Source organism: Myotis myotis, unplaced genomic scaffold (genome assembly GCF_014108235.1).
Source record: "Myotis myotis isolate mMyoMyo1 unplaced genomic scaffold, mMyoMyo1.p scaffold_m19_p_7, whole genome shotgun sequence".
Taxonomy (NCBI): domain Eukaryota; kingdom Metazoa; phylum Chordata; class Mammalia; order Chiroptera; family Vespertilionidae; genus Myotis; species Myotis myotis.
The window spans coordinates 57,071,069-57,096,927 of NW_023416379.1; the positions used below are offsets into that span (position 1 = coordinate 57,071,069).

Sequence of the window (25,859 nt, forward strand, 5' to 3'; positions counted from 1 at the left end):
CACTATGATATGCACTGATCACCAGGGGGCAAACGCTCAACACAGGAGCTGCCCCCTGGTGGTCAGTGCGTTCCTACAGGGGGAGCACTGCTCAGCCAGAAGGGTGGCCTCCGCGGCAGCACTAAGGACCCCCAGGGGGATGTCTGACTGCCAGCTTAGGCTCGCTCCCTGGGGTGAGCGGGCCTAAGCTGAGCATCGGACATCCCCCGAGGGCTTCCAGACTGCGAGAGGGAGCAGGCTGAGCTAAGGGCCCCCATCCCCCCAGAGCATGAATGTCATGCACCAGGCCTCTAGTAGTATATAATGAACAACTTCAGGGAGACAGATCTGAACATTTAGATAAAATGGGCAAATTTCTAGAAAAAAAAAACTGATGTAAGTAAACACTTTAAATAGTTCTATACCTACTAAAGAAATTAAATCTTTAACTATAAACTCTCCTACAAAGATAAAGTCCAAATGGCTTCAATGAGGAAATCATCCAAATATTTAAGAAACTGTATCTTATAAAACTTCCAGAAAATGGAAAAAAAATTCCAACTTAACATCAAACCAGATAAAAATGTTAAACCACTCTTTAGTGAACATAGATTCAAGACAACTAAAAAAAAAAGGCAAAATAAATCTAGTGACATAAAGGTTACAAATCATAAGCAAACTACACATATTCCAGAAATGAGAGGTATATTAAAACTTTAAAAATATTGAACACTTTCTACCTAAGGTGGAGGACATGAGAATGATGTTCATCATTACCACTTCTCTTTAACACTGTACTAGAGTTCCCAGTCAGTTCAGTAAGACAAGCAAATATCTTAAAAATGGACTATAAGTAATAAAACTCATTATTATAATATGACTATATATACTGAAAACCCCAAAGAGTCTAAAAACTATTAGAAAAAATAGGTGAATTTCGCAAAGTTGCTGGATACAAAGTCAATATAGAAAAATCATTGTATTTCTAAATTTTAGCAATAATATCCAAGGCAAAGATTCCTTAAACAAATAGACTACATATAAAAGAAAAGGTTGATAAACTAGATTTCATTAAAATTAAGAACCTCCTTCAAAAAAGAGCATTAAGAAATTTTGATTCTTCAAAGATGTCATTTAGAGAGTGAAAAGACAAGCCACAGAGTTTGGGGATAAATACATAAATATAGATATCTATAATAATAAAAGCGTAATATGCTTTAGACTGTACAGCCGAACGACCTTCCAGATGTCAATCCGGATGTCCTTCCGGACGAAGCTGTGGCGGTGGGGGCTGAGGCAGAGGCAGTTAGGGACAATCAGGCAGGCTGGCAGAGGGGTTAGGGATGATCAGGCAGGCAGGCAGGCGAGCAATTAGGAGCAAACAGGCAGGCAGAGTGGTTAGGGGCAGGCAGGCAGGTGAGTGGTTAGGGGCATCAGGCAGCCAGGCAGAGTAGTTAGGGGCGATCATGAAGGCAGGAGAGCAGTTAGGGTGATCAGGCAGACATGCAGAGTGGTTAGGGGCAATGAGGCAGACAGGCGAGTGGTTAGTGGCGATGAGGCAGGCAGAGTGGTTAGGGGTGATCAGGCAGGCAGGCAGGCAGGCAGGTGAGTGGTTAGGAGCCAGCAGTCCCAGATTGCAAGAGGGATGTCCGACTGGCAGTTTTCCTGTGGGATCAGGCCTAAACCGGCAGTCGGACATCCCCCATGTAGTCCTGGATTGCGAGAGGATGCAGGCTGGGCTGAAGGACCCCTCCCCCCAATGCATGAATTTCGTGCACTGGGCCTCTAGTATAGATATAAACAGAAACAGAAAAAGAGAGGGACAAAGAGGAATATACATAGATAGCTGGAGAGGTAGAGATTTTGATTAGAAAAGGATAGGAGGAAATTTTCTGGTGACAGAAATGTCTTATCTTGCTTTTAGTGGTAGCTACACAATTGACTACATTTGACAAAACTTATCAAACTGAACACTTATGATCTGTCCATTTTATTTTATGTAAATTACAGCAACAATTTAAAAAAAGAGAAAAAGAATTAATGATATAGATAGCAATATAAGTTGCTCCCAACTTCAGTCCCTATCACAAGAGGAACAAACTACCAACTATCCATAGACAAGATACATTGTGAAAATCCCAGAACATGGGGTGAGGATGAAGCACCACCTCTGGACCACAAAGACTGAGAAGGACCACATTGAAAGGGTAAGAAGAATGGTTACACTCTGACTGTACTGCCCTCCCCAGGTTGGCACAGTACCACACTCTTGCCCTACAGTTTCTCTAGTGAGAAAAAGCCCAGGGTAGACATCCAGCACCCTCAGGACTGTGGAATGCTTCTCAGTAGTCCAGTTGGGTCTCACCTCACAGGGATCACAGGGGGAACATATGAAGATCAGATTGAATAAACTGGATTGTATAACACTATAGACCCACTGGATCTAATATACATTTATAGAACATTCCATCCAATAGCAGCAGAATACAGATTCTTCTCAAGTGCACCTGGAACATTTTGAAGAATAGATCACAAAAGAAGTATCAACAAATTCAAGAACATAGAAATTATATCAAGTATCTTTTCTAACCACAATAGTATGAAACTACACCTCATTAACATAAGAAAATTCACAAATACACAGAAATTAAACAACACATTCCTTAAACACCTAGGGGTTAAAGAAGAAATCAAAAGGGAAATAAAAAACACCTAGACACAAATAAAAATGAAAGCACAACATATCCAAACTTATGGAGACACAGTCCTAAGAGTGAAGTTTATAGTGAAAAATACATATATCAAGAAAAATGAAAGACATCAAATAAAGCACCCTAACTTTATACCCTAGGAGCTAGAAAAAAAAAAGAACAAGGTAAGCTCAAAACTAGCAGAAGAAAGAAAATAAATATTAGAGCAGAAATAAATGAAATAGAGGAAATAAATAAAATAGAAAAGATTAATAAAATAAAGAGTTCCTTCTTTCAAAAATAATTAATAAAACTGACAATACCTGAACTGCATTAATCTCATTAAGACAGAATGAAAAAGAGCCCAAATAAAATTATAAATGAAAGAGGAGACATTACACCTGATATCACAGTAATAAAGAATCCTAAGAAACTGCTATGAAAAATTATATGCAAAAAATTAGATAACCTAGAATGGATGAATTCCTAACAATATAAAACCTACCAAGATTAAACCTTGAAGAAATAAAAAATCTAAACAGAGCAATAAAAAGGAAATCGGGAGACTGAATCAATAATCAAAAACCTCCTAACAAGGGAAAGCCTTGTGAAATTCTTTCCAAACACTGCAGAGGAGGGAACATTCCCCAGCTCATTTTAGAAGGCCAGCATTACCTTGATACTAAAGCCAGATAAGAACACTAAAAGGAAAATTACAGGCCAATATCATACACCATGAATTTACACCAGTACCAGGTGAGATTTATCCCTAGGATTCAAGAATGGTTCAACTTATGCAATTCAACAAATGTTAAACATATACAATTCTGTAAGTGTGATACATCACATTAATAGAATGAAAGATAAATATAATATGATCTCGATAGATACAGAAAAGTAGTTGATAAAACTCAATTATCTATTCATGATAAAACCTCTAAAATATTGAGTACAGAAGAACATACCTCTATATAATAAAGGTCATAAATAACAATTCCACAGATAACATTATACAATGATGAAAGGTTGAAAGCTTTTCTCTATCAGGAACAAGAAAGCAAGGGTGCCCACTTTCACTATTCCTATTCAACACAGCCCACTATTGAAACTAGTATTGAAAACAGTACTCCTAGCCAGAGCAATCAGGCAAGTAAAGGAAAACAAAGGCATCCAAACTGGAAAGGATGAAGTAAAATTGTCTTTATTCACAGATGACATAATTTTATATAGAACATTCTAAAGACTCCATCAAAACTATTAGAACTAATTTTTTAAAAATCAATGTACAAAATTAATAGTGTTTAGCCCTAGCCGGTTTGACATAGTGGTTAGAGCATTGGCCCTCAGACCAGAGGGTCATGGGTACATCAAGGGCATGTACCTCAGTTGCAGGTTCAATCCCTGGCCCTGGTTGGGGAAAGGACAGAAGGCAACTGTCTCTGTGTCTCTTTCACATTAATGTTTCTCTCTCCCTTCTACTCTCTCTCTCTCTCTCTGAAGATCAATGGAAAATATCCTTGGGTGAGCATGAAAATAAAAATCAGTAGTGTTTCTATACACTAAAACTGAATTTTATGAAAAATAAACAACCCCATATACAATAGAATAAAAAACTAAGACATTAATGAAAAAAACTGAAGCCACAAATAAGCAGAAAGATGTCCCGTGTCCATAAATTAGAAGATTATTATTAAAATATCCATAGTACCAAAAGATTCAATAAAATTCCTATCAAGATTTCAAAGGCATTTTTTACAGAAAAACTTTAAAAAATTCTAAAATTCATTTGGAACCACATAAGACCCTGAATAGTCAAAGAAATCCTGAGAAAGAAGAACAAAGCTAAATGCATCACACTTTCTAATTTCTGATAATACAAAGCTATAGTAATCAAAACAGTATCATCTATATATATAAAAGCCTAAGTGAACATTAAGACTGAACGACCGGAACGACCAGTTGCTATGATGCGCACTGACCACCAGGGGGCAGGCGCTCAATGCAAGAGCTGCCCCCTGGTGGTCAGTGCGCTCCCACAGCAAACCTCCTGCAGCCTCCTCCCCCTGGCCGGCCTACCCCCTCCCGTGGTCCTTCCCCCTGGCAAGCTGCACCCCTTAGAGTCCCTCCCCCGCAGCCAGCCAGGCAACCTTCCGAGGTCCCTCCCCCCAGCAGCTGGCCCCCTGATAGGCCTCAATCATGACCAGGCCAAGGGACCCCACCTGTGTACTAATTCGTGCACCAGGCCTCTAGTATTAGCATAAACACACATATGTAACTATGCAAGGGGATGAATGTGTTAACTAAACATACTATGGTATAAAGATGGGGGAGAAGAACAAAATATTTTACAAATACATGAAAAAAAAAAAAGAGAATTAGTAACCTGGAAGCTAGGTAAGTGGAAATTACCCAGAATGCACTAGAGAGAGAAAAGTTTGAAAATAGCAAAGAAGGATTAAGAGATGCGGGAGCCAGAGTGAGAAGATCTAACATATGTTTAATCATATTTCCAAAAAATGGAAGAGAGAATAAAGGCAAATTTTCTCTCAAAGAGATTCCAGAAGTGATTAAAAGCATTAGTCCATAGATTTAAAAATCCCAATAAACCCCAACCAGGATAAATAAAAAGATACCTGAATACATCATAGTAAAACTACAAAGATGTAGAGGCAGAGCTATTTCAGGAGGGGTAATTAGGCAAGTCTTCTCTGAGGAGTTGATATTTAATCAGAGACCTTTATTAGAATATTTAGGGTAAGGGAAAAAGCAAAGAAAATGAGGAAGAATAAGCAAAGAGATCTGTGTCACCAGAATGGAATAAATTGGGGAGAAAGTGGTAGGGGTTGAAGGTCATTGACAGGGCCAGGGCCAGACTATATAAAGCCATAGAAGCCATGGTAATGACTTTGAAGGTTTTTAGCAGTGGAATGACAATATTTAATATACTAAAAAGTTTACTCTGCTATTGTGTGGAGAAAAGGGTATATATAAGAGGATAAGAACAGATGTGTAAATGTTATGAGGCCAGTGATAAAAACCAGGCTAGATATGATGCTTATTTAGCGTGGATGCTGCTAGTGAAAGTAGAGAGAAATAAATTTGCAACATATATCAGAGTAATAGCTAACATTTATTGAACTAATGTTGCACATTGTTCTAAGCACTTTAAATATATTAACTCTCTCAATTCTATTAACAACCTATAAAATTGGTCATTTTACAGATGAAAACACACACACACAGAGGTGAAGAAAATGGTCCCATGTCACAAAATGAGTTATTGGTAAAGGTAAGCAGTCTTGACTACACTGCCTCTGCTCTTAACCACTATGAGACAGAACTGGTAGTGACAGAATGGGCATGGGAAGGAGGATACGGGCAAGTAAAATAAGATATCAAGTGGAACTTTCATATTTCAGGCTTATGTAAATGGATTGACATGGTGCACTGCAGGAGGCCGGGTTAAAAACAGAAGAAGATGAGATTAGTTGGGAACAGGTTGAGCTTCAATTGCCCTTTTTAAAAAAATTATTTATTGGGGTGACAATGGTTAATAAAAGTATATAGGTTTCAAGTATGCAATTCTATGATATATCATCAGTATATTGCACTGTGTATTTATCACCCAAAGTCACCATATATTTGACCCCCCTTTACCTTTTATTGCCCCTCAACCTCCCTTGCCCTCTGATAACCACCATGCTGTTGTCTGTGTCTATGAGTTCTGGTTTGTCTGTTCATTTGTTACTTTTAGTTTTATATTCCACACATGAGTGAACCATAGATTCTTGACTTTTCCTATTTGATTTATATGACCCAGCAACACCTCGATAGATGAATGAATAAAAAAAATATGGCATATATATATTGGAATATTACGCAGCCCACAAGAAAAGATGAAATACTGCCGTTTGTGACAACATGAATAAATTTTGAGAATATCATGCTAAGCAAAATAAATCAATTGCACATTAAAGATAAATCATGGGAATGGATAAACCTGCCCAAGAAGTGAATATAAAGTGAAATCATAAGGCACAGGACTAAGCAAGCCCTAAGAAACTCCATATGTAGATATCAGGGAAAGGAGAGAAGGCAAGTGATCAAGTGACTAAACTGGAGAACATGGTATCACAGAAGCCAAGAGAAAAGAATACTTCAAGTAGAGAATGTTGAAAGTTACTGAGAGATCAAGGTATCTTATTTTTTCTGAAGATAATTCTCAAGTTTAAAAAGGTAGAAAATACTGTAGTCTCAATAATTTTGAATGAAAACTTCATAAATGACCTCTATGAAAAAAATTATTTATTAAGGAATATTCTAAATTTCTCTGAATCATTTAACTATCAAAATATTTAGGATACATATCGGAGGCCCTGGCCAGATAGCTCAGTTGGTTAGAGCGTTGTCCTGATATGCCAAGGCTTAAGGTTGGATCCCTGGTCAGGGCACATATAAGAAGCAACTAGTGAATGCACAGATAAGTGGAACAACCAACTGATATTTCCTTCTCTCTCTCTCCTGCTCCCTCTCACCCCACCCCTTCTTCTCTACCTCTAAAAAATTTTTAAAAATCCGTATCTGAAAACCTCCATCAAGGAATTTTCAATTTTTTAGCTTTTACTATAAAAAGCATAGTTTAAAAATATTTTTATTTACATGTAAATAGATGGTAAAATTATTCTTACCTATATAAAAAAAGATCTTTGGCAAGTCGCTTAGGTCCAATGATTTTGAAGATAATTTCATATGTTTCAAGTGCCTTCCGATGAACTCCACCTGGTAATGCTGGATGCAGACATTGAGCTAGGCGTTTGCCTATAGTCAGCTTTTTGGGCACCACTTGGTACTTTGCATTATTCTGTAAAACCTTGAAGAAAACATTTTAATTCAGTTGAGAAAAAATATTACATCTCATATTATTTCCACTTTCTAACACACTATTATCAAAAATCCTGCTGAACCGGTTTGGCTCAGTGGATAGAGCTTCGGCCTGCGGACTGAAGTGTCCCAGGTTCCATTCCGGTCAGGGGCATGTGCCTTGGTTGCGGGCACATCCCCAGTAGGGGGCGTGCAGGAGGCAGCTGATCGACCTCTCTCATCGATATTTCTAACTCTCTATCCCTCTCCCTTCTTCTCTGTAAAAAATCAATAAAATATATATTTTAAAAAAAATCCTTACAGAACTTCTTTATACTTCAAAAAATTAGAGAGAAGACCAAAGAACTTTTAGTTTTGTCAGTTATATCAAGGTATATCATATTTGAAATTAAAACTGAAAAATAAAAAAATATTTAATGTGCTTTTAAGACTCCATTGCATGTTAAGAGAAATAACATTTTTATTAAAAATAACTATATTTCCAAAAAATTATTCAGAAAGAGGCATTGTTTTATATTTTTTGTAAAACATTAATGTTAATCAGCATTTCATCTATTTTTGATGTCATTTGAAATATATAGAGAATATTGGACTTCAACACAGATATATAGTTGGAAGAGGGACAACCACTAGTTTAGTGTATCATGTTATAGCAAGTAATTGTAATACTTACAATAATTAATTTCCACAATCCTGAATTGCTTTTAAACATAGTTCCTAGCAAGTCTTCAGAAAGAGAATCTTTAGACCAAAAGGGAACCTAACTACCTTTAAGCAAACTGGTACTTTTAGTTGCAATTGGCACACTGAAAATGTAAGATTTTCTTTTTAAGATATCAAGGTAAGAGTATCAGGTGGAAAACTAGTGTTCTTGGTATATATTTTAAGATAAATTTCTTTCCTAATAACTCTATGCTAAGCTATTTGATGTTAAAACTGTTATTGGGCCCAATCCGGGTCACTCAGTTGATTGAAGCTTCATCCCTTAGACAAAAAAAGAAAGAAAAAAAAAAAAGGTCGTGGGTTCAATTCCCAGTTAGGGCATATACCTCAGTTGCCAATTCCATGGACTGGGTGCGTAGGGATCAATGATTCTCTTTCATATCGATGTTTTTCTCTCTCTCTTTTTACCCCCGCCCCAATTTTCCTCTCTCTCTAAAATCAATAAAAACATATCCTCAGGTAAAGATTAAAAACAAAAATAAAAATAATTGTTATTGAAAGAGCTTTCCTTTTCTATCTCCTCCCCTGATCCATTTAATATTTAGAAGTATTCCTATTTAATGACAACTGTTTTTTTAAGTCCAAAAAATAAGAAACTATGGGTGTAAGGTGATAAAAAATTTAATTTTAAAAAAAGGTCAAAAATCTAAAACTATGAGTTGATCAATGATACAACCATAATTATAGTGGATAAAAACCACACAAATCAAGAAAGATTATTCAAGGCCAAGCTCCAAGTGACTGCTTGTCACTTTTGTAAAAAGTACTGTACTGACTATAACTAAGGCTTGCCTATATACAGAATATTTCCTTACTGCTACATACCATTTGGAAAGATATTAGTTACTGCTTTCCATATGCAGGTTTCCACTTTGTTGCCAGGATCTCTGCAACCATATTAGGTGCTCAATTACAGAAATGTATTAGCCTTCATGATTACGATATTTGATTCTTAGTATTGGATTTTTATAGGTAACTAGAGGCCCAGTGCACAAAAAGTTGTGCCCTCAGCCCGGCCTGTGCCCTCTCACAGTCTGGGACCCCTCGGGAAATAACGACCTGCTGGCTTAAGCCTGCTCCCGGGTGGCAGAGGACAGGCCCAATCTCTAGATGCAGCCCTTGGTCGGGCTCAGAGCAGGGCTGATTGGGGAGTTGGGGCGCCGCCCCTGTCATGCACAGAGCAGGGTGGATCGGGAGGTTGCAATGCCACCCTCAGTCACACTCAGGGTAGGGCTGATTGGGGGGTTGAGGCACCACCCCCTGTCACACTCAAGGCAGGGTCAATGGGGAGGTTGCGGAGCCACCCCCTGTCATGCACAGAGCAGGGCCAATCAGGGGGTTGGGGCGCTGCCCCCTGTCATTCACAGAGCAGGGATCAGGGGGTTGGGGAGCTCCCCCCTGTCACGCACAGTGCAGGGGCGATCAGGGGATTGAGAAGCTCCCCCCTGTCACTCACAGAGTAGGGCCGATAGGGGAGTTTGGGCACTGCCCCGTCACAAACAGAGCAGGGTGCAACAGGGGGTTGGGACGCCGCACCCTGTCACACTCAGGGCAGGGCCGATGGGGAGGTTATGGCTCTACCCCGTCACACACAGAGCAGGGCCCGTGGGGGGCGGTTGGGGCGCTGCACCCTGTCACACACAGAGCAGGGCCGATCAGGGGGTTGGGGCGCTTTCCCCTGTCATGAACAGAGCAGGGCGGATAGGGAGGTTGTGGCTCCACCCCATGCCACACACAGAGCCGCAGGGCTATCAGGGGGTTTGGGCGCTGCCCCCTGTCACGCTGATCCCGGTGCCGGGAGGCCTCGCGGCTCCACTGATCCCAGTGCTGGGAGGCATATTACCCTTTTACTATATAGGATAGAGGCCTGGTGCACGGGTGGGGGCCGGCTGGTTTGCCCTGAAGAGTGTCCTGGATCAGGGTGGGGGTCCCCATTGGGGTGCCTGGCCAGCCTTGATGAGGGGATGATGGCTGTTTGCAGCTGGTCACACAACCCTTCACGGTGGGGGTCCCCACTGGGGTGCCTGGCCAGTCTGGGTGAGGGGCTGAGGGCTGTTTTTAGGCTGGCGGGTGACTGAAGCTCCCAACTGCTCCTTTTTTTCTTTTTTTCTTTTTCATTCTGGGCCAGCTTTAGCTCTGAGGCTTGGCTACAGCTCTTAGGCCTCGGCTGCTGAAAGCAGGTATCTGGTTTGTTTGGGTTCTATAATCGAAACACTGTTTCAACTCCAGCTCTGAGATCCTGGCTGACTGAAAGCAGGTTTCTGGGGTTTTGTTTAGCTTCTATATTTGTAACAATGTTTCAAACTGCAAGCTCAGAGGCCGGCAAGGCAGACGGGGAACGTTGGAGTCCTCTGTCACTGAAGCAAGCAAGCCTCATGTTAGCTTCAAGCTGCCTGGCTGCCGGCCGCCATCATGGCTGGCAGTTAATTTGCATATCGCCCTGATTAGCCAATGGGAAGGTTGGCGGACGTATGGCTAATTACCATGTTTCTCTTTTATTAGATAGGATGATAATAACTGTAACTTTCAAGCACTGTTGTTTTGGCCTTAGAAATATGCCTGACTACATAGTCATGCAACTGTAAAAAGTAAAATAGCAGTAACAAAAGTAATTCTGAGGTTATGTTTTCAAATTTCTACTTCAAGATTTAGAGAAATCTAATAAGTACCAGCATAGACACAGATTTCTGTTTTCTATTACTTTTTATGAAATGCGTAAGACCGACATACCTTATTAAGTTTTCCAAGTGCCGATATCAAATCTGCCCATTCACTGGAATATTCAAAATTCTTCAGTGCTTTGTCAATTGCGGCTACATAGTTTCTATATTTGGAGTCACTCAATAACTCCAGCTCTTCTGTGTTCATCCTCCCACAGTGTCCCACTAGAGGCCAGTTCCAAAATCATGTAAAAATCATTACCTACAAAAGAATTTTGCAGGCAGAACTAAAGTATTAAAATGGGTTCAGATGAAGTTAATATCTAACTTTAAAATGTTTCTTAAATTAGAAGTGATTAATACTTTGGTGTCACAGTACACAGGTTCATAGAAGTATTCAAAGACAGCTTCAAAGAGAACTCACTCTGTGATCCTTCTTAGGAACCGCAAAAAATGGCTGGTTTTAGGGATATAGAAGAGCAGAAAATATTCTGCACTTTTTTAAATTTAGAAATCATGTTATTTCACAGTCATATTTGCTGAAATAACATTTCTGATATACATACCTCTTCACTTTGTTTTGATCCTAGTTAGATTGTAAACATCGAAGGACATGCAAAAAGAAAAAAGACAAAGAAAAATAAATGACTTGGAGATCACCTTATTTTATTAAGCAATAAAATGGCATATAGTACATAGAAACATCAGCTCTTTGAAATTAGACCTTAATTTCTTAATTTTAATAAAACTGACAAGTACATGCAGTGGTTTAAAATATATTCACAAATTCTTTGATACTACTTTCAATAAGTGGAACCTAATCCTCCAGTCCTTTGGGCTGAACTCTGTAACTCAATTCTAAGGAAAATAATCAGTCTTCTAAGGAAAGTAATCAGTCTTAGCCTTTATACACCATCATTTCTGCCTATTTCATAAAAGCACTCCAGCTCCATTCTCTCCCTCTCCCTCCCCCATCTTTAGCTCTGGAAAGTCAACCACCGTGTCATGAGGGCGTTTCTAATAGCCCTATGGAGAAGTCACTGCGGTGAGGAACTGAGATTTTCTGCCAACAGCCAAGAGAATGAGCCATTTTAGAAGCACTTCCTCCATCCCCAGGCAAGCTTTGATTTGACAGCAACACCAACATCTTGATCATAACTTTATGAGAACCTAAGCCAGACTATATAGCTAAGTCCCTCAAATTCATGACCTACAGAAAGTTTGCAGTTTTAAGCCACTGAGTTGGGGGTTGATTTGTTATACAGACTAGTAACAGGATTTAATTGAGGCTTAACTCAGAAACAAATGTGGCCTCTCCTCCAATTATTTTGGTATTCTACCTGACTTTTAACTAACTCTGCATCTTTCCCTAGAGCTGGGTTCATGGACTGAAGGAGGGTCTAAGATTAAATGGGGGGAGGGGTGTAAAAACAGGCTTCTCAACAAATGATTTTGGAATAACTATATATCCACATCTGTGAAAGAATGAAATTTACTCCATCCTCACACCTAGACAAAAATTAAATCAAAATGGATCATAGATTGATAATGACTCCCTAAAATATTAATTTAAAAAAGGATCATAGATCTAAATGTAACAGCACTATGAAACTCTTAGAAGAAAATACAGAATTAAATCTTTTTGATCCAGGGCCAGCCAACCTTCTTAGAAATAACACTGAAAGCACTACATGCAACAAAAGAAAAAAAAGGTAACTGGACTCCCTCAAAATTAAAAACCTTTGTACAGTGGGGCCTTGACTTACGAGTGTCCCGACTAACGAGTTGTTTTGAGATACGAGCCGTCTCTCGGCCTATGTTTTGCTTTGAGTTGCAAGCTCAAAAAAATTTGGGTTACGAGCCAGCTTCAGATACCCCACCGCTAGTTGGCTCAGTGAACGTCACATTGATTTGACATACGAGTAATTTGAGTTATGAGCTCCGTCATGGAACAAATTAAACTCATAAGTCAAGGCCCGACTGTACTTCAAAGGACATCATCAAGAAAGTGAAAACTCAAAGAATGGGAGAACATGAATTTCTCATATTTCCAATAAGGAACTTGAAATCCTATATAATAAAAGCCTGATATGCAAATCAACCAAACAGCAAAACAACTGGTGGAACGACCGGTTGCTATGACTCACACTGACCACCAGGGGGCAGACATTCAATGCAGGAGCTGCCCCTAGCCCACAGGCCCCAGGCCAGCCAAGGTGAGTGCCAGCAGGGGGGTGGGGGTGGGGCGCAGATCACCCCGCCAGTCACTCCACAGAGGGAGGCGACCTGTGGTGGTGGCAGTGGGGGGGGGGGGGGGCGGAGCTGGCGAGCAGCTGGCGCCAGGTCAGCCAAGGTAGGTGCCAGTGGGGGCCGCCCAATCACCCCACCTGTCACCCCACAGATCGGCCCTGATTGCCGGCCAGGCCTAGGGACCCTACCCATGCACAAATTTCGTGCATCAGGCTTCTAATATATATATATATATATATAATAGATAATATTATATTATATGTATATATATACACATATATATGTATATATATACATATATATGTATACATGTATATATATACATGTATACATATATATACACACACACATACACATATATACACACACACACATATCTTAGAAGTTCATAATAGAAGGACAAATAATTTAAAAATGGGCACAGGATGTGAGTAAACATTTCTCCAAAGAATACATATACACAAACTAGAGGCCCGGTGCACAGATTTGTGCACCAGTGGGGTCCCTCAGCCTGGCCTGAGCCCTCTTGTAATCCAGGACCCCTCGGGGCATATTGGACTGCTGGATACGAGGGATGTAGTAGTGCCAGAAGTGGCAGATGGCCGGAGCGGGTGCCTGCCACTGCTGCAACTGCTCGGTAGTGCTGCCGCGAAGGTGGGAGAGGCTCACCAGCCCTGAGCCCAGCATCTGGCGCCAACCGTCAGCTGAGCAGCACTCAGCTGTGGGAGGACACTGACCACAAGGGGGAAGCTCCTGCTTTGAGCATCTGCACCCTGGTGGTCAGTGCGCATCATAGCAACCGGTCAACCGGTCATTCAGTTGTTCCATCACTTAGGCTTTTATATAATAGATGGTCAATAAGTATATAAAACGAGTTAACATCCTTAATCACCAGGGAAATGCAAATGAAAACCACAATTTGATACTTCACACAACTAGGATGCCTAGAATAAAAAAGACAATAACAAGTATTGGCAAAAATACAGAGAAACTGGAACCCTACACTGCTTGTGTGAATGTAAATTAGTACAGTTGCTTTAAAAAAATAGTCTGGCAGTTCTCAAAAGGTTAAACATAGAATTACCTTATGACTCAGCAATTCCGATATAGTATACATACATACCCAAGAGAAATGAAAACATGTCCACACAAAAACATTTATATTAATGCTCAAAAAGGCATCCTATCTAATAAAAGACAAATAGGGTAATTAACCGTACCTCCGATACGCTTCCCATGGGCTAATCAGGGTGATATGCAAATTAACTGCCAACCAAGATGGCGGCCAGCAGCCACGCAGCTGAAGCAAACATGAGGCTTGCTTGCTCCAGTGATGGAGGAAGCCAAGGTTCCCCGCCTGCCATGGCCGGCTCTGAGCCTGAAAGCAACAGCTCCGAAAGCAACTATGTTTCAATTATAGAAGCTAAACAAACCCCAGATACCAGCTTTCAGCCAGCCAAGGTCTCAGAGCTGGAGCTGCAATAGTGTTTCAATTATAGAAGCCAAACAAACCCTAGATACCTGCTTTCAGCAGCCAAGGCCTTAAGCTGGAGCCCGGCCTCAGAGCTGGAGCCAGCTCTCAGCTCCAGTGACAGCCATAGAAGGTAAATAGATCCCAGAATAAAAAAAAGAAAAAGAATAAAAGGAGAGGTTGGGAGCTTCAGTCGCCCACCAGCCTGAAAACGGCCCTCAACCCCTCACCCAGACTGGCCAAGCACCCCAGTGGGGACCCCCACCCTGAAAGGGGTGCAACCAGAGGCAAACAGCCATCATCCCCTCATCCAGGCTGGCCAGGCACCCAAGCGGGACCCCCACCCTGATCCGGGACACCCTTCAGGGCAAACCAGCCAGCCCCCACCTGTGGACTAGGCCTCTATCCTATATAGTAAAAGGGTAATATGAAAACTGACCCTAACAGCAGAAAGACTGGGAATGACTGGTTACTATGACACACACTGACCACCAGGGGGCAGACGCTCAATGCAGGAGCTGCCCTCTGGTGGTCAGGGCTCTCTCACATGGGGAGCTCTGCTCAGCCACAAGCCAGGCTGCCGGCTGCCAGTACAGCGGTGGTGGTGGGAGCCTCTCCTGCCTCCTCAGCAGCGCTAAGGATGTCCGACTGCAGTTTAGGCCTGCTCCCCGCTGGCAAGTGGACATCCCCCGAGGGCTGCCGGGCTGCCAGAGGGATGTCTGACTGCCAGCTTAGGCCCAATTCCCCCAGGGAGCAGGCCTAAGCCAGCAGGTGGTCATCCCCCGAGGGGTCCCAGACTGAGAGAGCACAGAGTGGGCTGAGGAACAAATTTTTGTGCAACGGGCCTCTAGTTATTCATAATTGCCAAAAAAATGAAACAACCCAAATATCCATCAATTGACGTGTGGATTAATAGAATACACAATGGAATATTCTTCAACCATAGGAACAGAATGAAGTACTGATGCTACAACATGGATGAACCCTGAACGCCTGCTAAGTAAAGGAAATGATTCACAAAAAACATATATTATTCCATTAATATGAGATATCCAGAACAGATAAATCTATAGAGACAGAAAGTAAATTACTTAGGGTGAGAGGGAGGAGGGCAGAGGAATAAGGGGGAAATGGAGCGATTCCTAATGGTTTCTTTTGGGGATGATAAAAGTGTTCTAAAATTGACTGTAGGAATGGTTACACAACTCTGTGAATGTACTGAAAACCACTGATTTATACACTTTAAGTGGGTGAATCATATGGCATGCAAATTATCTCAACGATATATATGAAATATATATAAATAAAATGAGCCTAATGGTTCTGTGTATTTTCTCAAATTACATGCAAAATCTTACATTTTATTGGGGAGATAAATCTATACTTTAACAGTATTCTCAAATATATTTTTCTACATAATCATCAAAAAGATTAAGAATCACTACTGTAAAATGGACAAAGGATCTGTATAGACACTTCTCCAAAGAGGACATACAATGGACAAGAGACAAATGAAAAAATGCTCAGTGTCATTAATAATCAGAGAGATGCAAATTAAAACTGCAATGAGGTATCAACTCACACCTGCCAGAATGGCTACCATCAATAAATCAACAAGTGCTGGCAAGGATGTGGGGAAAAGGGAATCCCAGTACACTGCTGTTGGGAATGCAGACTAGTGTACACACTGTGGAAAATAGCATGGAATTTCCTCAAAACATTAAAAATGGATCTGTCTTTTTACCCAGCAATCCCACTTCTGGGAATATATCCTAAGAATCCTGAAATACCAATCAGAAAGCATATATGCACTCTAAGTTTATAGCAGCATTATTTACAATAGCTAAGAGGTGAAAACAGCCTAAGTGCCCATCAGTTAATGAGTGGATAAAAAAGCTGTGGTACATTTATACAACGGAATACTATGCAGCTGTAAAAAAAGAAGGTTTTCTTACTCTTTAAGAGAGCATGAATGGACCTGGAGATCATTACAGTAAGTGAAATAAGCCAGTCAAAGAAAGACAATTATCACATGATCTCACTTATATGTGGAATCTAATGAACAAAATAGGTAGAGACAGGGATGCATGGAACAGACTGACATATCTCAGAGGGAAAGGGGGAGAGAGGGGAGGGAAGAGATTAACTAAAGAACTTACATGTATACGTACATAGCCCATGGACACAATAGTGCTGTGAAGGCCTGGGGTGGGATGGGGGCCCTAGGAAGGGGACAAAGGGGGAAAATGGGGGACATCTGTAATACTGTCTACAATTTCCCTACTAGAATTAGAAGTCTTTGAGAGCAGGAACTATGTTTTATATGTATCTGTTATATTTCATAGTGCATAACTTATAATACTGAGGATCAAGCTGGGTTCATACACAGTGGTTTAAGTATAGTAGTTAAGTATGGAAATAAATTAAAAACTATGCAAGCTGTTTTATCATCAATCTATGGTTTCTAAATTTTGCCTTTTATTTTTTTATTTTTATTAATCCTCACTTGAGGATATTTTTCCATTGATTTTTAGAGAAAGTAGAAGAGAGAGGGAAAGACAGAGAGAAACATCCATGTGAGAGAAACACATCGATTTGGTTGCCTCCCGCACGAGCCCTGACCAGGGCCTCAGCTGGGTAGGAGCCTGCAACCAAGGTACATGCCCTTGACTGTAATCAAACCCAGGACCCTTTGGTCCACAGGCCAATGCTCTATCCACTGAGCCAAACTGGCTAGGTCTGGTCTCTAAAATTTTAATAACTAGATTTAATAATAAACACACACAACAATATTTATTTCAGATATAAAACACTGAGTGACATACTAAAGCAATTAAAGCCATAAATGTCATAACTAATAGTTAAATATTAATAGTGACATAGATGGAATGAAGAATGAACCTTATAATAAACTAAAATGTGTCTGAGAAATCAGAGAAGACAGAATTGCAAACCAAATTAAACTCAGGGAGGGAGGAAATCAACTTGAATGGATTTTTTGAAAGTGTATAAAAATAGTATGAAATAACTAAATTCTAAACAATAAAACCCTAGAATGTACTAGTTGTAGAGTAAAGCACGTATATAAATTTCACTGACAGGGACAATTTTTTTCCCTTAGCAATATTTCTAGTATAAGATATAACACATCCATTTTGAAGATATATAATATGCATAGACAGGATAATCTGAGAAACAATTTAGTAATAATTCCTATCAATGAAAATAGGGGTTGTGATCTATAATCAGAGTAATAATAATATAATTGTGAAGCAATATTAACTCAATTGACTTACCTTCAAACATACTTTTCTTATTTGGAACAAAAACACTAACTGTGCAAAATGAATACAAAAACATACCAAAAAAGAACCCAGCTAAGTTTGTGGCGTTTATAACTTTTGCATGTGTCTACAGCTAAAAAAAAAAGTTGAGTCAAGTAAGAAATTTGGATTTTCTTATTTAGCCAAAAAATTCTAAATATTTAAATATGATTAAAAGAGTTCACATAGCATAGGACACATGTAACACACAGGTAGAATCTTAAAAGCACAATCTTATGAAGATGGCTAAAAATTTAAAAGGACATTCTGTAGAAGTTTCATCAGCAGGAGAGCTACAGTATTTTTTTTTCCCATGGAACAGATGGTCAGATAGATCCTTGGACTAAAAATTTGCTTATGCTTCCTCAGTGATTTTAATGTCATAAAATTATTCATATATCAGAGGAGAAGTCTAGGGAAGCACCACTTTTGAATTTTTCAGCCAATATATAATTAATGCAATTTTTCATCAAGTATATAATAAAGTTAAATTATCCTCAGATACATTTTTCTATAGTATTTTATGTTTTAAATTATATCAAAACTCCTCAAACTCTCTGTGAAGAACCAGTTTTTCCCTCCACTCCATGGCTGATATTTTCCTAAAATACAAAATCATGTATTAGTTGCTGAAGCAACATCAAACTGCTACAAAAGTTTCTAAATACTTAGTTTCATTTCTGTGCTCATCTCAGGTTTCCTTACCAAAGAATTTATAAATGGCCCACAAATCACACTTAGATCATAACACAAATATAACATTCCCAAGGAAACTTTATATGTTGCCTGTCCCCCAGAAAGGTGGTGGTGGCACATGGCAAAAATATACATATTCAATAACCAAACAGTGTTTTGTAGAAACATCAGCCCATGAAAAGACAGGCAGTAGAGGGCAAGGCCTCCAAGCACAGGATTTAGTTAAAGTTAAGATAAATGGGAATCCAAATCCTAGTTCTACCAATTACTTAGCAGCTGTATGACCTTGGGCAAATGCGCAAGCTTCAGTTTCCTCATCTGTAAAAGGAGATAATACCTACCTCAATGGTTGTCAAAATTAAATAGAGAACATAACAAAGTCATCAGAATGCCTGGCACATACAAAATGCTCTAAAAGTCACTGTCCCTATTATTACCAATACAAACACAGTACTAGGAATCAAGTATGTTGATTATGAGGATCAATAAGTTATAATTAAGTATCAGATATGGCTCTGAACTTACTGGCACCAAAATGGAAAAATGAAGAACCTCACTAACCTATCTCTAATTGTCTCAGGAATGTAAATTAAAGTGTCATTGCCAAATGAGGTTTTTTAAAAAAATATTTTATTAAACTGCACATACTTAACACACATTTGATAAGTTATGACTAATGCATACACCCACAAAACCATCAAAACAATCAAGATTCCGCACCATAGTTAAATACTGTATAGAACATTTCCACTGCCCCAAACAAGAAACCAAACATTGCCATTACCTCTATCAAGTGAGTTTTTGTTTGAATTAAAAGATAAAATATCTACTTCCTAGTAGACACTATAATGAAGTATTTAATATTATAAATAACTTAAACTGAAATGTATAAATAAATATTTAATAAAAATTCTAATTTGTTTTTTCATAAAGTGATGCAGGCAAGTCAAAATGGCATTTATAATCATTCAGGAGCTCTTAATAAGTAGCTTTTCTGACTTGATCTATAGTCCACTTGACAAATTAGTTGTTCTTTGAAATGTATAATTCAGATAAACTAAACCTGAACTATCATAAAACATGATTTAGTGCAGTGTTTTGTCTCATTCAAAGATGAAAATAAAATAGCTGTTAAAAAAAGCTATAAGCCCTGACAGGGTAGCTCAGTTGGTTAGAGCACCAGCCCCATACACCAAGGTTACTGGTTCTATCCCTAGTCAGAGCAAATACTTACAAGAAGCAACCAATGAATGCATAAATAAGTAGAACAACAAATTAATGTCTCTGTGTGTCTCTTTAAAAAAAGAAAAAGCTAAAGATTTCTTTAGACAAATTAGGCCCTAAGAAAATTATCAAATTATACAGATTTATGTTTTCATATTTATAGTGTACAGAGGTAACATTTAAATAACAAATGAAATAGTTCATTAGATCATTTGAATTTTTAAAAGTTTTGTTTAAATGGTTATAAACAATGAGTAAACCTAATTTCAGAATACAGTAATTACCTGAAGATACTTTGGGCCAACTTGTTTATCATTAGTGGGTGTCAGATATTTTTAGAAAGTTAACTCTAGTATATCTTTTGATTGAGGCCTGGTGCAGAAATTCGTGCACGGGTAGGGTCCCTAGGCCTGGCCAGTGATCAGGGCCTATCTGGACTTTCTGGCTGCTGGCCAGGGCTTCCCTTCCCTGGCTGCCGGCCAGGGCCTTCCTTCGTTCTGCACCTCCCCCTGGTGATCAGCGTACGTCATAGCGAGCAATCAAACTCCCGATCTCCCAAGGGGACAATTTGCATATTAGGCTCTTATATATATATATAGATAGATAGATGAGCTCTTCTCTTCCCTCCCTCCTTTGCCATGAAAGGTAGGGGGAGGGCTGAAGAGAAAGAAACATTCAATATTATCCAATTCTAAAGATATATCTGGGGACTGTCCAAGTGTTTTATCACATCCCAAGATATAAAAATTAAATGACAATAGAATATACGCAGCTGATAAAAAGAATGAATAAAGTCTATGTATTGATTTAGAAAATGCTCCCAACATATATAAACTAAAATAATCAAGGTGCATAACGGTGTTTATAGGATGCTACCATTTATATTTTGTAAAAGGAGGAAGTGTATGTTCATATAATTTGCATACACACACACACACACACACACAACTTGCCAGCATGTAAGTGAGTCACTTTGGAAAGGGTTTCTTCAACCCCAAACTTTTACATGACTAGCCCAGGTCAATATCTGACAAAATATTCAAGCAGAACCTCACAACCAAACTGCTCCCAATCCCCTCTGACAGAAACTGTGAAAGGTATTTATTGTTGTTTGAAGTCACCACGTTTTGAAATAATCAGTTATGCAATAATAAATAACTAAAGAGTTTATTCTCAAATACTCTTTTCATTTATTCAACCACAACCTCTATAATTTAGAAGACACAATAAAAATAGTCCTATTTATCAAATCTCATAAACCTAATGGGCAGCCTCAAATTACAGAATCAGGTGGACTTAGGTACCAGTACTTCGAGGATAGCCTTCCAATAAATTCTGGATGCCACACAGACACACAAAAGTTTTTAGAACCCCTCACTCAGGAAGAAAGGTGAACTCCTAACTGGTGGTAACACTTATGGAACTAGTGATAAGGAAATCATTTATCTATCTTCCAAAATGACAGACACCAACTTTAAAGACACCAACTTTACTCTGTTCTAAGTTTTTCCCCTCAGGAGAAAAACTTCTGTCCAGGAAACTTTAAAATTAAGACACAATGTGAGACATGTGTAAGTGTACACAGAAAGGCCACAGTGTCGAGTGCCTCGTGCTGCAGACAAGCAAAAAGTATAATCAGCAAACTCGGATGGCATCTGTAGTATATAATATATAAAAGTTCCAGCTACCAGAAAAAATGGATTGATCAAAATACATATCCTAAAGCAGTGATGGCGAACCTTTTGCGTGTCAGCATTTTGAAAAACCCTAACTTAACTCTGGTGCCATGTCACATATAGAAATTTTTTGATATTTGCAACCGTAGTAAAACAAAGACTTCTATTTTTGATATTTATTTTACGTATTTAAATGCCATTTAACAAAGAAAAATCAACCAAAAAAATGAGTTCACGTGTCACCTCTGACACGTGTGTCATAGGTTCGCCATCACTGTCCTAAAGGTTTCAGTCAGTTAATATTTTATAGTACTTTTTCATAATGTAACAACACAATTGAAAGCAGCTGGAAATAGAGCTATTTACCTGTTTATTTCAAAGGACTAAGACTGCTGTGCTTTTATAGTTTTTCTGATTATAGTCAGATGTCACTTTTAAATGACGACTTCTGCTTTATTTTTATGGTAGAGACACAGGAAAGAAACTACTTGTTTGAGTGATGACTTTTATTTTATTTTATTTTTTTTTTTAGTGATTTCAGGGAGGAAGGGAGAGGGAGAGGGAGAGAGAAATAGAAACATCAATGATGAGAGAGAATCATTGCTTGGCTGCCTCCTGCACGCCCTCTACTGGGGATTGAGCAGGAAACCAGGCATGTGCCCTTGACCGGAATCAAACTCGGGACCCTTCAGTTAGCAGGCCTTTATCCACAGAGCCAAACCAGCTAGGGCTGAGTGAAGACTTTTTTATGAAATAAAGACTATTCATCCAAAGGACTCTTTTCTTACTTCCCAATTGAGGTTGCATCCCCGAACCTTTAACTAACAGCAATCTGACTCCTGGTTGAATAGCAAATTATTGTGTGTACCGATAAACCTAGTATCTATCACTCAGGTAAATTATTTTTCAAGAAGAGTAACACCAAATAAATGGCCTACTTACCTGAACTCTTTATTCATGAACACAAACTAATACAATTTACACATTAAGTTCATAGTATAATATATATTGCCTGTAAATAACCAGAGCAAATTGAAATATAAGATGCATTTCACAAAGCAGGGAATCTATTTCCCTGCCTATTTATACAAAATTCTTGCCATAAGATAGTTTTTCATTACCTCATAAGAAATTAGACTGAAAATGTCTTCCGCAGGATGGAAATAACAAAAATATAGCTTAAACTTAAGAAAAAAAGGAAGAAGTAAAGGAGACAGTAGATCCTTTTAAGTTTATTACATCATCTACTCTTATAGGAGCTTTGACAGATTAACATTATGTTATTAACATTTCATCCAATCATCACTTTGTCATATAGAAGATTCCCAGTGGATGTCAGATATTTTTAGATTTAAAGGTTTATCTTAACAGTTAATGTACCCTTAGAACAAATATTTGATAGTTTTATTTGTAAAAGTAAGATTAGTAACATTAAAAACATTTTTTAAAAAAAGCGATTCAATTATAATTATGTTAACTTTTTGTCTTCTTATCATATTCTTAAAGTTAACTCTAGTATACCTTTTAATTGAGAACTGAGGCTTTGTTTCCCAACTCTTTCACAAACAAAATTCTAAGGAATTTTCAAGCCCTGTATTATACAGTATCTCACAAAATTTTGGCTACCAATCAGATACGAGATGATTTCATGGGCCCCAAAGGCAAGGCTAAGTGACAATGTAGCAAGTGAGCAATTTATTCTCCCTTCATTCTATTTAAATTCCTCAGACTATATCAGGAGCACTCAGATTGGTGTTATCGACACCTCCCCAATTCTTGATATCTCTCTATTATTATTTATTTTTTATTTTTTTATTTTTTTATTTTTTGTGACCCTTCAGTGTGTGGGCCGACCCTCTAACCACTGAGAAACATTGTCCCGGGTGAGCATAGTTTTTCTCATATGACCAGTGGGTCTATGGAGAGTCTGCTTAGTGAAGCTTTTGTGTGTATTAAATGATGTAAGTGTATGTGAAAGTGCTCAGTATTTTTTTTTTTACTATTTTTTTTTATTAGTTAAGGTATTACAAATGTGTCCTCATCCCCCCCATTAAGCCCCAACCTCCCCCCCACACACACACACACTCATGCTCCCATCCCCCTGTTGTCCATGTCCATTGGTTTGGCTTATATACATGTATATAAGTCCTTCTTTTAAACAAAGAATAGTAAATCTCAAACTGAGGGTCTCTAGCAGATAATTAATTCTAGCAAGAATTTATCAATACTGTTTGTTTCCATTATTTTCATCTTTATGTCTACCTTCTGTTTATGACAATACCTGTTTTTTACTAATGGTGATTATTCCAAGTTTCCTTTAAAAATTAGTCCAGCTGGTGTGGCTCAGTGGTTGAGTGTCAACCTATGAACCAGGAGGACACAGTTTGATGCCCAGTGTGAGGCATGCAGGGGGAAGACGATAAATGAATCTCTCTCTCATCATTGATGTTTCTTTTTTATTCCTTGATGTCTGTAGCCAAATTTACCCCTGAGGCCATGCAGAGGGGATCAGGGCCCATCCGCCAGAATGTTTCTGTGGCAGCCTTCGGGGACAGTGCCTGCCATGGATAGGGCAGTCACATTGATGTTTCCATCTCTCTCTCCCTCTCCCTTCCCTCTAAAATCAGTAAAAATATGTAAATATTATCTTAATAATCACATTGATATAAAGAAATAGTAAAGAAACAAGTATGCAGGAAGTATGCAGTTGTGGCCAGAATTTTGTAGGTGATAATAAAAATGACTGAATTTGATGAGGGCCTTAAATAACAGACTAGATCAGATGGATTTAATTGATATCTTTAGAGCATTTCACCCCAAAGTAGCAAAAAATACAACATGTTAGGATACAAAACAACTTATACATTAAAAAAATTGAAATCATATCAAGCATCTTTTTTGACCTGGTATAAGACCAGAAATCAATTATAAGGAAAAAAAAACTAAAATAACACACAATCACATAGAGGCTAAATAACATGTCTATTAAACAATGAATGGAAAACAATGAAATCAAGAAATAAATCAAAAGATACCCTGAGACAAATGAAAATGAAAACACAATAACCCCAAATCTGTAAAAGGGAAATTCATAGCATTCCAGGTCTACTTCAAGAAACAAGAAATCTCTCAAATAAGCAATATAACTTTAAACTTAAAGGAATTAGAAAAATAACAAAGCCCAACGTGAGTAGAAGGAAGGAAATAATAAAGGTCTGAGTGGAAATAAACAAAATAGAGTCTAAAATAAAGCAATAACAACAGATCAATGAAATCAAGAGCTGGTTCTTTGAAAAGATAAATCAGATTGAAAAACCTTTAACCAGACTCATCTAGTAAAAAAGAGAGGAGAGCCCTAACCGGTTTGGCTCAGTGGATAGAGCATCGGCCTGCGGACTCAAGGGTCCCAGGTTTGATTCCGGTCAAGGGCATGTACCTTGGTTGTGGGCACATACCCAGGAGGGAGTGTGCAGGAGGCAGCTGATCGATGTTTCTCTCTCATCGATGTTTCTAACTCTCTATCCCTCTCCCTTCTTCTCTGTAAAATATCAATAAAATATATTTTTAAAAAAAGAAAGAGAGGGGACCCAAATAAATAAAATCAGAAATGAAAGAGAAGTAGCAACTGACACCACGGAAATATACAGAAAATATAACAAACAACTATAGGCCAACAAATTAGACAATATAGAAGAAATGGAAAAATTTCTAGAAATATACAAGCTTCCAAAACTGAATCAAGAAGAAATAAAATCTGAACCGACCAATTATAACTAATGAAATTGAAGCAGCAATAAAAAAATCTTCCAACAAACAAAAGCCCTGGACCAGATGGCTTCACAAGTAAATCTTACCAAATATTCAAAGAAGAACTAACACTTATCCTCAAACTACTACAAACAAGTCAAGTGGAGGGAAGACTTCCAAACTCATTTCACGAGGCCTGCATTATCCTAATTCCAAAACCAGATAAAGACATGACAAAGAAAGAAAATTATACACCAATATCTCTGATCAACATAGATGTAAAAATCCTCAAACAATATTAGCAAATCAATTCTAGCAATATCTTAAAAAATCATACACCATGATCAAGTGGGATTTATTCCTGGGATGCATGGTGGGCACAATATCTGCAAATCAGTTAATGTGGTACACCACATAAACAAAATGAAGAATAAAATTCATATGATCATATCAATAAATTCAGAAAAAGCATTTGACAAAAATCAGCACCCATATATGATACAAACTTATAGCAAAGTGGAAATAGAGGGAACATACCT

At 38.5% G+C, this 25,859-nt stretch overlaps 1 protein-coding gene and 1 non-coding gene across 10 annotated transcripts in view; both read right to left on the reverse strand.

Moving 5' to 3' along the window:
• DOP1A (DOP1 leucine zipper like protein A) overlaps window positions 1-25,859 on the reverse strand; it is a 106,762-nt gene that overhangs the window by 75,046 nt on the left and 5,857 nt on the right. For all 9 annotated transcript variants that reach the window (XM_036317690.1, XM_036317687.1, XM_036317686.1 and 6 more), the window contains exons 2-4: window positions 11,500-11,519; window positions 11,004-11,195; window positions 7,358-7,539 (exon numbers count right to left, since the gene is read on the reverse strand). In XM_036317690.1, coding sequence (XP_036173583.1) covers window positions 7,358-7,539; window positions 11,004-11,141 — 320 coding nt within the window. In that variant the 5' untranslated portion in view covers window positions 11,142-11,195; window positions 11,500-11,519. The remainder of the gene's footprint in view (window positions 1-7,357; window positions 7,540-11,003; window positions 11,196-11,499; window positions 11,520-25,859) is intronic.
• LOC118660867 lies at window positions 24,038-24,173 on the reverse strand. Its single transcript, XR_004969061.1, has one exon. It is a non-coding gene; the product is annotated as a small nucleolar RNA SNORA5 (small nucleolar RNA).